The following is a 12,423-nucleotide window of genomic DNA, read 5'->3' on the forward strand; positions in this document are numbered from 1 at the left end:
CCTCTTTTCACTGATAAAAACTAAGCTATGATGACAAACTGTGACTAAATATATTGACAATTTTGTCAATGAATACAAACTAGACTACAATGTTAGGGAGGGACTAGTGGAGAAGATAAGTCTGTCATGCTACGGAAATAGATCTAGTAGCTCACAGCTCGTTGCAGACGCGTTGTGAGTCGACTAAATCATGTGTAAATTGTGTGTGTGTGTGCGTACATAAACACAATAGCCCTGTTGTCACCAACAAGAGGGGGCTTATTCTCCGAAACCAGGTTCGAAATAGCAGCTGAAAATCCTTGCTAGAGGGGGGGGTGTGTGTGTGTGTGTGGCGTGCGGCGTGCGAAAGGGAACATTTTGGCACAAAACACTGGGAGCTAAAGTATGTGCAGGCTTTCTGCACATACACTCAGCATGTAGGACAGAACAACCGTACGCACACACACTCACACACACTCACACACACACACACACACACACACACACACACACACACACACAGAACAAGAGATTACGGAGGCTTGACTGTTCTATAACAGAACAGTGTAAAGCTGGATCCATATACTGTACTTGCAGTAGGATCATAGACTGTACTTACAGTAGGATCATAGACTGTACTTACATTAGGATCATAGACTGTACTTACAGTAGGATCATAGACTGTACTTACAGTAGGATCATATACTGTGAAAAAAAACCTCACTCAACTCACAATACGATTCGCATCATAATACTATTTTTCACGATTTTTTAAACACATTGTATTATTATTATTATTATTATTATTATTTCTCTTACTTTGAATAGTCTCCACCAGACCGAAGGCATGCATGGGGACTGAGAGTAGCCTATGTTTTGCACTCCGTCCGTCCGTGTGTGTGGTGTGTGTGCGTCCGTCTGTGTATACAGCTAATCTCCGGCACTGTTAACCTGGTCGATGCCAAACTTTGCACACACACTCCCTGGATGCCAACGATGAAACTCTGCCCCACATTTTCCAGAATGGCCTGTTATAGCGCCACCAGGAGGCCGACTTTTGAAAATCACTTTTTTTATATTACTCCTCCACATTCTGTCCAAAAATCCTGCAAATCTTTACACACTAACTCTATATTCATGTGTTCAAGACGGATCTGTCCGATATTTCATATTCCATCCTAATTGGCTAACATTTGCTTTCAAAGTTTGCAGGATTGGCCCGTTTTGAACAAAAAGCATCAAATCATGAACGCAGCGTGCAATTTAGGTGAAATCTTTCACTGACTTTCCTAGGCTGAGGAATATATCCCACCCTTTTCACATTGGCCTGTTATAGCGCCACCAACAGGTGGATTTTTGCAAAACACATTTTTGGAACAAAATGCCTCAAATCATCCAATTGCCATCAATGGCCCTTTCACATTGGCCTACTATAGCGCCACCAGGAGGCCACAACCTGACCTGCCCTGGTAGAGAGTGAGACCTGTGCCCCGAGGTGCACTTTATCTAGTTTTCTTCTCTTATCCTCTTTTGAATTCAGTAGCAAACGCCGCCACGGCAGCCCCTCTGAGAAAGCCCAGCCTTCAGTCTTACCTGGTCTAGTTGTGAGTCTAAAAGGCTGTCTTGGTCGAACATATAGGATGCATTGTCCGGACCCAGCAGCCTGCGGGCCATACGCTCCTCATGGGAGAGTTTCTGTTGGAAGGGAGGGAGCCATACGCACGCACTTTAAATAAACAGGCAGAGTGTGCACGGCACGCACGCAGTCGCACACACACACACACACACACACACGCACGCACAGCCTTATGCTGCTCGTTGGACTCAATGTTGGCTTACTAATTTATTAAGCGACTTGAGGGGGGGGGGGGGGGGGGGGCTCACGTGTTTCTAAACTGTAGTTGCTTGTTGTCTAAATGTTGTTTAAACTATGGGTCGTTCTTAAACATCGTCACGTCAAGGACCCGCCCCAAATTAATAATGCATTTGTCCACAGAACCCCCATCTGAAAATAGTTTGTGTCAACAAGGACCCCCATACGAGAGGTTTCCAACATATTCTCATGATGACGTCGTGACATTTTGGTACAAACGTCCACTTGGGCTCAGTTAGTTTGTCAAAGGTCAAGGGTCACAGCGGATACATGTGAGTCAGTATAGCAGTGTTGTTTTTGGCAGCAAATTTCTATTTTAGTTTAGTCATTGTCTTTGAAGTGAAACTTAATTTAGTTTTAGTCACATTTTAGTCACCTGGAATGTGTTATTCTAGTTTCCACCGTGTGGCCACCAGCGATATCGCTTACCTGCCAGACAAATTCAGTGAGATTTTACTCTGAAGCACTTTTTTTTCAGTTTTTTATTGCTAACGCTAGCGTTAGCTCATGATAGCCATCTTTCTCCAGAAACGTTAATATTGTAATCGCGATGCAGCGTAAAATCTGAAATGAGCCCTGAACCTGGCAGATCTGATCATCGCCACGGACAGCGCACTATAGTTTCAGAGAAAATAGCGCTTAAAGTCGGCTGTTAAAATGGAAGTAAATTCTGCGCGTGCACGAAACAGGCCGGGAGGGGTGGAGCAAGGCGTTGCCTAGCAACCGGCTCAGGGCTAAAAGTAGATTTTTAGGGCGACCATTTCATATCGATTTAAAGCGATTAAGTACTAGATATCTCCTAGTTGGCAGCTCACGGGTGTGAATTAAACTACGAGATCTCTACTAGTAGTGCCAATACCAAAAGTGTATTGGCACGACGACCAAAAACAAAACAAAGAGGGACGTGTACACACACACACACACACACACACACACACACACACACACACACACACACACACACACACACACACACACACACACACACACACACAGGGGTGGGTGGGGGTGGAGGGGTGGGGAGGGGAGGGGACGTCGAACCTGACTGGTCCTCCTCCGAGCCTCCTTGGAGCGCAGCCTCTTCTCCAGGTCTTGGATCAGGGCGTCCTTGGAGCCCTGGATGTCGTCGTCCGAGCGGGCCGACGACGGCCGGGGGGCCTGCATGGCCTTCTTCAGGATGGGCTTGGGAGGGCTGGCGAGAGATTCAAGATTCAATACTTTATTGCCATGTCGGCGGCGGTGGCGTGGCTGGATGGTAACCCGCAAGGTTGCCAGTTCGAACCCGGGCTCCCCCGGAGTTAGTGTCGAAGTGTCCTTGAGCAAGACACTGAACCCCTAATTGCTCCTGATGTGCTGGTTGGTGCCTTGCATGGTTTCCGCGGCCATCGGTGTATGAATGTGTGTGTGAATGGGCAACATATTCACATCACATATTCAGACAGTAGAAAAAAGTTACAAATATACAAACGTCATATGAGAGGGACCAATAAATAAGAAGAATGCAAAACGTTACAATTCATGTTGAATTAATAGCAATTCCTCGCAGTTCATCGTTCTCACAAAGCAGCTTCGCGCTGTAAAGTGCGACTGAAAAGAGGGTCAGCATTCAGGAGGTGCACACTGCACAGCTAGGGTTAGGTTCAGTGGTTCTCAACCTTTTTCCATGGCACTATATGCCATATAGCCACTTTAAAAAATACAAAAAGTTGGATATGGCTGTTTTTTTTGTTTCGTGCAAAACAAATGCTTGAAATGGATTCAGAATCATGAAACACCCTATAGTTTGACCCCTCACATGCTACTCTCTATCTCCCCCGCCCCTTTATTCCATAATACTGTACACGTTTTTCCCATTTTTTTTAACTGTAGGCCTATATAAAAAAAAATTAAGTATTTAAATGTTCTGATAAATTGAAAATGGAGGACCCTGATGTAAACAAGTATTTTCCTGGTTATAACCTCATAGCAGTTTCTTTCAGATTGACCTGTACTTTTGTTGAAATTAACTTAACCCCCTTATTGCCCTTGACGTTATTGACGTAATTAATCGCAAAATCCCCCACTACCGTTGACGTAATTGATGTAATGCAAAAAATAAATAAATAAATAAATAAAATAAATCGTTTGGCATTGAATGCCACAAAGAAATGTGTGTACAATATTTGTTCATGTCGTCTAGAGTTGGCAGAAGGCACAGAAAAGCTGCTATTAGGGCTGGCAATAAATGTACCCATTCTACATAGTGTGAATACAATTTCAATTAATCATCTCGATCAATTGATTGACAATCAATCAATCATACTTTCTTTCACTAGGTGCACGGCGGTCTGTGTGACTCACATGTTGGGCGTGGCTTTGTAGGCGGAGGGTAGGGAGACCACGGCTGGGGCCACTCTGTTCTGCTGGTGGGTGGGGAGGGGCTGGGGGTAGGAGGAGGAGCCTGGAGGAGGCGGAGCCCTGGGAGCAGGCCTGGAACAGTTATTACCTGATCGCCTAATCAGAATGATTTCACATAATCACAGTTATCTTTTGCTTATTACATGGCTTGGGTTGAATGCTTGATTCTGATTGGTCAATCGCTGAATTCAGCAGTGTGTTATTTCTTGATAACAGACCGCTCCGCTCTATAACAGACCGCTGCCTAATCAATCGAACAATCTGCGTGGCTGCGCCCCGCTTGATTCACTGCTGTTTCCAACATGACAGCCATGTAAAGACACACACAATGTCATTTACAGCTAAACATTGCTCTCAAAAATGTTTTTGAAAACATTTGAGCTAGAAATAGACGAAGCAGTACCCGGAATTGGATTCCATTTGATCAACTCACTTCCTTGTTTTCCTGAGTGCTCCAGCCCTGCAGCTGGGCAGACGCAGCCAGCGGGAATACTTTTTTTGTTGTGTTTTGGATCGATTTATTAATTTATGTTAGGTAGCCATGTAATACGCGGGATAATATCTGGCTAGGTGGTGGTCATTGTCGGGATATAATTCCCTGTCGGTGAATTATCTCCCGACAATGACCATAGATATTATCCCTTACATAATCGTCAATCTTTCCATGTTGAGAAACAAACATTTTTCATAAATAGCAGATCCACAAGCTTACAACAAGTCGTAAACTACCAGAAATACAAATTGTAACATTACAAATAGAGCACCAAAGTATGACGTCAATATCGCTAGAGGGTGCTATACCACTGGTTAGTGTATTTTTTTAATTTGTATTAGAATCCTCATAGGGGGATCTTAGATCGCCTATTATAAGAACTGTGTTTTATTTGTATTATAATCCGCATAGGGGGATCTTAGATCGCCTATTATAAGAACAGTTTGAAAAATAAACAAATCATCTCGGCGGTTTCACTCATATCGATATGAAGAATCAACTGACTGAGAGAAAACGCTATTGTTACTGCTGCCGAATTAGCTACATTTTCGCTAGAAACAGACTGTATCAAATATGATTGACTGACCTGTTTAATTTTTGGACCACAATTCTTATATGAGACGATGTTAACAGTTCTACTCCATGTGTCGGTGCTGCGTAATTCGCTAAACCCGCTATTTGTTTAATGTGTTTAATTCGCCGTTTTTTAATAATTAAAAAGAGAGCGGATTTGTCGCGGACCTAGTGACGAGGCTGTCGCGTTATGATGACGAAACCGGAAATCAAGCCATGCTCTGGGCTGCTAGGGCTTCTGGGAAAATGAGTTCAATGCAAGTGAATGGGGGGTTTGTTTGGACTACAACATGCTGTGCTGGCTGTTTTCGTTTCACATCGTAATGGCGGCATGTTTTTCTCTTCAACAACAAACCATGGGACTATTTTCCGCCGGATTTTCGTGAATCAAAGCTGCAAATACTTCGGCGTATGCTCCAAAGGTAATAGATCAATCCTGGCAGCCTAGATAGGACGGATAGATTAATCTAAGGCCCCGAAAGTGTTAAGAGGATCCAGAGTGGCGTGTGTCCATGGTGACAGCCCTATACCTGGGAGAGGAGGGGGACAGCTGGGAGGAGGCCGGCGAGGAGGAAGGGGTGGAGCCCCCGGGCAGGACGGAGCACAGGTAGGCGGCGGGCGCCGACCAGCGCGCGTCCGTGGCCATGGCGGGGTTGGAGGGCAGTGTGGCACTGCCCAGCCCAGTGGCGCTCGGCATGCTGAGGGGAGGGAGAGAGAAAGGAGAGAGAGAGAAAGGGGGAGCGAGAGAGGGGGAGAGAGAGATAGAGAGGGGGAGAGGGAGAGGGGGAGAGGGGGAGGGAGCGTTTATTATAGTCGGTTGGAAAACAAATCTAACTAGAAAAAGTGCCCTTCTGGGCACAGGTCTCCACCAGGAGGATAGGACTGTGTGAGATGTTTGGCAACATGTTTAGGAGTAATATAAACATGTTTGCCTTTGATGGCAATTGGATGATTTGAGGCATTTTGTTCCAAAAATGTGTTTTGCAAAAATCAACCTGTTGGTGGCGCTATAACAGGCCAATGTGAAAAGGGTGGGACATATTCCTCAGCCTGGTAAGAAAATGTGTGAAAGATTTCACGTAAATTGCATGCTGCGTTCATGATTTGAGGCTTTTGTTCAAAACGGGGCAATCTTGCAAACTGTGAAAGCCAATTATAGCCAATTAGGATGGAATATGAAATATCGGACAGATCCGACTTGAGCACATGACCATAGAGATACTGTGTAACGATTTGAGGAGTAATATCAAAAAATGTGTTTTACAAAAGTCGGCCTCCTGGTGGCGCTATAAAAGGCAGATGGGGAAAATGCAGGTCAAAGGTTTGTCCTTGGCCTCTAGGGAGTGTGCATGCAACGTTTCACGCAGATCGGTGCAGTTTTAGGTAAAAAAAAATGTGAAAAGCTGCCTCATGGTGGCGCTATAACAGGCCGTTCTGGAAAATGCGGGGCAGAGGTTCATCGTTGGCATCCAGGGAGTGTGTGTGCAAAGTTTGGCATCGACCGGGTTAACGGTGCCGGAGATTAGCTGTACACAGACGGACGGAAGGAAGGACGGACACACGGACGGACGGACACACACACACGGACGGAGTGCAAAACATACTCTCTCCCCATGCCTTCGGCCTGGTGGAGACAATAATAATATATTTTAGTTAACTGAAATAAAAAGGCCTTACAAAAAATAAATAAAAAAAACGTAAACGTTAACTAACACGAAACTGTGTTGTTTCCAAAAGTAACTAAGTTAAATGATAGAAAAAGAAAGTCTTGTCAGTATCCTATGTTTTTCCTATAATTTTAAACATTTAAAACAATTTAAGAAAACGTGTTGCATCGCCATTGCGGCAGATTTTCACAATTTTTCTCTCGCTCCTGACTAACCCCCCCCATAACAATAAAACATCTAAAACTAACACCAAAATGTATTTAAAAAAGAAAACGAAATTAAAACAAAGCATTTTCACGAAATAAAATCAAAAATAGCAAACCCGCTTTAAAAGCTAATCAAAACTAATCAAAACATTAAATGAAATGAAATGAAATAATGAAAAATGTCAACTGGCTGGTCCTATACTAACTAGGGGGTGAGGGTGATGGTGCTATAACCCACCTGGGGGTGAGGGTGATGGTGGAGCGCATGGGCGCGCTGCGCGGCAGCGGCTTGACGGTGGGGAGGGGAGGGGAGGAAGGGAGTGAGGAGGAGGAGGAGGGATGAGGAGGGGAGAGGGCAGAGGAGGCGGGCAGAGAGGTGCAGGGGGGAGTCTGGTGGTGGTGGTGGTGGTAGGAGGCCGGGGTGGAGATAGGGGAGCTCAGGTTGGAGGAGGAGGACGGGGAGCATTTGCCCCCTGTGGTGCCGTTGGCCTGCATCTGAGTCTGGGCCTGCATCTGAGTCTGGGCCTGCATCTGAGTCTGGGCCTGCATCTGGGCCTGGGTCTGCATCTGGGTCTTGGTTTGGCTCTGGCTCTGGCTCTGGCTGAGGCTCAGTGCCTGAAACTGGTGCTGCGTCTGTGTGACAGAGAGAGAGACAGGGTTGCAGTTAGTTAACCCATTTTGACCTGAGGACAATTCTACAAATGTCTTCTAAATCCTATACAGTTTTCTGAAAACCCCATGTTTCTATGTCAGTGGTGCTCAACCTTTTTCATGTCAAGGACCCCCAAAAATATCTGGATTTGGCCAACGACCCCCATCTGAATATATGTTGTTCCAGGGACCTCCCAGAAGCAAAGATTTTAGTTAAAAACATTCGCTCTGAAAGAATATATATTCAAAGATTTGCGCCACATTTCTAGACCAGAATGCGTCTCAGAATGCGTTCCTCCAGGCTTTCATTTTTTGCGCCGACGAAAATGAAAGCCTGGGTATCGAGGCTAGTTAACCCCTAGACTAGAAGACAATTATACAAATTACTTCTAAAATCAGTATTTCTCAAACTTTTTCGTGCCAAGGCAAGAAGGACGCCCAAATTCATATATTATAATGTGGCCTCCCCGAGTCACACACTGACAATAAAAATGAAAATACAAATACAGTTTACCTTGGACAGCGAGTGACTCTGGGTGGCAGATTGAGACACAGAGTGACTTTGAGAGAGGGACTGGCTTTGTGCGGATGCCGTCTTCACCTGATGACCCAACGTGCAGTCCACCAGATTCTGGGCGTTGTAGGCCAGGCTCTGGCTGCTCTGGGCCGCCCGGCTCTGGCTGCTCTGGGCCGTCAGGCTGTGGCTGCTCTGGGCCGCCAGGCTGTGGCTGCTCTGGGCCGCCAGGCTGTGGCTGCTCTGGGCCGCCAGGCTGTGGCTGTTCTGTAGGACCGCCCGGCTCTGGCTGCTCTGGGCCGCCAGGCTGTGGCTGTTCTGGGCCGCTAGGCTCTGGCTGTTCTGGGACGCCCGGCTCTGGACGCAATCCATGTTCTGTTTGGTCAAAATCAAGTCGAGTCCATTTCATATTCATAAAAGCATGTTTGAAAACCACTTCAACCCCACTATGCTATTCTGAGGGGAACATAGCCGATAGCTTAGCTAAGCTAAGCTATAAGTAGATCGTCTGTTTTTGGCAAAAAGATGTGTAGACGGAAAAAAGAGAGCAGTTACAGTATATAACTCCCAAGTCTGTGCAGGTATATAAAACTATTTATATAGCACTTTTTTAAACAAAGTTACAAAGTGCTTGGACAATCTAAACAATATAAAACAACAAAATACAACAATAATGAAATAACAATAGTACAAAAAGTTGTCTCCCCATGCCTGGTGGAGACAACAAATGTTGATCAAAGTAACATTTATTCTACATTCTCTAATTGTGTAGATTTCTTGTCAATTAAGTAATGCAGATGTTTAACAATAATGTAACTCTTGAGAGTGTAAAATGAAACCAAATGGACCCATAAGGGTCCATTTGGTTTCATTTTACACTCTCACGAGTTAAAGATCTAATAAGTTACCAACTCTCTCTTCGAGCCCCTGACTAACTGTCTCAGTGACATTAAAACTTGGATGGATGCAAACTTCCTACATCTAAACGGCAATAAAACTGAGATCATCATCTTTGGTCATAACCCCACCCTTCCTGACCCCTCTCATCTAATATCCACACCAGCGCAAAGAACCTTGGCGTCATATTTGACTGCAATTTCAAGTTTGACAAACAGATTAGCTCCGTTGTTCAAACCAGCTTCTACCATCTCCGCCTACTCGCCAAAGTCAAACCCTATCTCCCCCATAAACAATTCGAAACCGTTATCCACTCCTTCATTTCATCACGACTGGACTACTGTAACGCCCTATATTATGGAATCGACCAATCCGCACTCAGACGCCTGCAATTAGTTCAAAACGCTGCTGCCCGCCTTCTCACCACATCACACCAGTCCTCACATCCCTCCATTGGCTCCCGATTAAACAAAGGATCGATTTCAAGATCCTTTTATTTACCTTTAAATAATGACCTGGCTCCCCCTTATGGCTGAACTTATACATCGCCACAACCCACCTAGAGCTCTGAGGTCTGCTGACCAGTCACTACTGACCATGCCAACAGACCTAACCCGGAAAACAAGAGGTGACCGTGCTTTTGCGGTTGCGGCCCCAGAGTTATGGAACAACCTTCCCCCCCACATTAGAACTGCCCAATCCATAGAGACTTTTAAATCCCTTCTCAAAACCCACCTTTTCTCTGACCTAGATACTGTAGTTACTTATTTGTTCTTGATTCTAATGGTTATGTATTCTTCTGCTATTCTAGTACTTTCTCGATGTAATTCTTTTATCATGTTCTTATACTATGTTTTTATACTCTGTCTTTATACTTTGTCTACTGTGAAGCCCTTTGGTCAATTTCGGTTGTGTAAATGTGCTATATAAATAAAGGTTGATTGATTGATTGATCCATCATTTAGCTGAGGACCACCCTCAACCCCCTCAAGGACCACTGGTGGTCACCGGACCACTATACTAGTTGAAAACCACTGTTGTAGACAGCCTAGCCTGGGCAGCATTCCTTTTCGGGTTTATGATCCGGTCGGGAGCGGATGATATCACTGCGTTGCTATGTTGTAGTATTGTTTTGTAGTCATCCGGAACTTCCTTTTCCCTCAAACTGATTTTTCTCAATAAAGGCCGCAGGCTACGAGAGCTTTTATTGTTATTCTTCCGGTTTGAGGGAAAAGGAAGTTCCGGATTATTCTTCCTGCCTGATGACTACAAAACAATACTACAACATGATGTAACGATATCGTCCGCTCCAGTCCGGTTCACACGGTAATTTTGTAACAGACCTTTCCTCCTCCGAGGAAAGCCATGGTGACGCGAGGTTATAGATGGCCAGTTTATTTCTGGAGCATGACACGCTGTGCTTCCGCAGAAGACATGCTGACTTCTGTGGAATCCAAAATGACTGCAGTCAGTCGTGGCGAGGGACGGAGAACTCTATCCACGTTGGTCTCATTTTCAAAACGCCTGGCTGGATCCCACCACCGTGTTGATTTTGTTGACTAAAACTAAAAACAACTAAATAAAAACTAAGCTGTGTCTGTCTGTCTGTCTGTCTGTCTGTCTGTCTGTCTGTCTGTCTGTCTGTCTGTCTGTCTGTCTGTCTGTCTGTCTGTCTTGGGGTTGACACTAAGGTCTCTGTACTTGTCGGGCAAGTACAGGTCATGTTCCACTTGCCCGGAAAGTAAATTGTCCGTGCGTGCACGCGCACGTCTGTAATCCACACTCGAGAACCGTTTGCCCCACAGAGTTCAGATTTCACACGCGCATTCCACACCACCACATGGAGTGCAGTGCCCGGTCCTTGAGTCGGTAGGATACACAGTTGTCCAGAACCGCCACAAAAGGCTCTGCCAGTGGACCTAATGAGCCTAATTCCCCACACCTGTAGAATTCCCAATTCCCTCTGCCTCAGCCAATTGATTGCCGTGGCAACCTCACACCTGCCAATTGATTACTTAACAAGTTCACTTTTCACAGTCAGTTTGCACTCTTCAGACACAGGCAGACAGACAGATACAGAGATCTCCATATGGGTGCAAAAGGGACATGCAGAGACAGACGGTTAACACTGCGCAAAAAGCATGGAATACGGATGTGTATATTACAGGATACTCCTGTTAAACTGTCCAACAAACTCCGGTAAACTCCCGAATTGTACCCATCACACCTGTATATTACCGTATATTACTGTATATGCCTGCTAAACTTGAGGTTTACGGGCAAATCTAGTGCCCATAATTGCCCGTTAAATCCTCTTTTCACGCAGTGAAAATGGGTGCTATCCATGACAACGGGTATTGCATACTAGGTTCCTAACTTCGTGCCCACGTAGGCTGGTGGCCAGGGGCGTCACTACCGTGATGCAGACAAGGCATCTTGCGTTGGGGCCTGCAGAGGCCTTTGGGGCACACGGCAGCCCTGTGCCGACGACGGTGAATTAAATTCTAAATACATACGGAGATGCAATGACAGTTGAGTTTGGCAGAGGCTGGTGGTGACCATAGATATATGGCACAAACCATAGGCACACACGTATGTGCCCCGCCTCCCAACATCAACAGCTAAGGTGGAGTGTAGGCTAATGACATGAAGGAAGTCAGAAGTGGCGAGTGTGCAGTGGGCTCTCCCTCTGATAACCCCCGGGGGTCCTGTCGCCTGGGGGGGCTAACGAGCCTGCGTGGGGGCCTGCTGACGTCTAGTTACGCGGCTGCTGGTGGCTGACGGTCACAGCAGGTCTAGTGAATAAATACAAAAAGTGCTGTCAAAATCCAACACGGTCCCGACTCCCGACGCCACTTACTTGTGCGGCCGCGTCGTGGCGCTCCTGCTGCGCCGCCTCTCTCTGCACGCTGTCATAGCTGGGGGCCTGGAAGGACGCCTGGGACTGGATGAAGTGGCGTGGACGCTCGTAGTTGAAGGCACTGCAGGAGAGAGAGAGAGAGAGAGAGAGAGAGAGAGAGAGACATTGGTGGGGGGAAAAGTACTCTGTTTTGTTACCTATTAGAGTCGGCTTTAAGTGTAAAGTACCTCAAAATTGTACTTAAGTACAGTACTTGAGTAAATGTACTTAGCAACTTCCCACCACTGGAGAGGGAAGTATTTTTCGTATATAC

At 45.8% G+C, this 12,423-nt stretch overlaps 1 protein-coding gene across 1 annotated transcript in view; it reads right to left on the reverse strand.

Annotated features, from left to right (window-relative positions):
* The window catches only part of myot (myotilin), a 70,148-nt gene that overhangs the window by 12,862 nt on the left and 44,863 nt on the right, over nucleotides 1-12,423 (reverse strand). Inside the window, exons 10-16 of the mRNA XM_079497389.1 lie at nucleotides 12,111-12,231; nucleotides 8,354-8,728; nucleotides 7,427-7,821; nucleotides 5,846-6,013; nucleotides 4,193-4,345; nucleotides 2,894-3,044; nucleotides 1,573-1,674 (exon numbers count right to left, since the gene is read on the reverse strand). Of these exons, the coding sequence (XP_079353515.1) occupies nucleotides 1,573-1,674; nucleotides 2,894-3,044; nucleotides 4,193-4,345; nucleotides 5,846-6,013; nucleotides 7,427-7,821; nucleotides 8,354-8,728; nucleotides 12,111-12,231 (1,465 nt within the window). The remainder of the gene's footprint in view (nucleotides 1-1,572; nucleotides 1,675-2,893; nucleotides 3,045-4,192; nucleotides 4,346-5,845; nucleotides 6,014-7,426; nucleotides 7,822-8,353; nucleotides 8,729-12,110; nucleotides 12,232-12,423) is intronic.

This window comes from Electrona antarctica (assembly GCF_951216825.1).
Source record: "Electrona antarctica genome assembly, chromosome: 1".
Taxonomy (NCBI): Eukaryota; Metazoa; Chordata; class Actinopteri; order Myctophiformes; family Myctophidae; genus Electrona; species Electrona antarctica.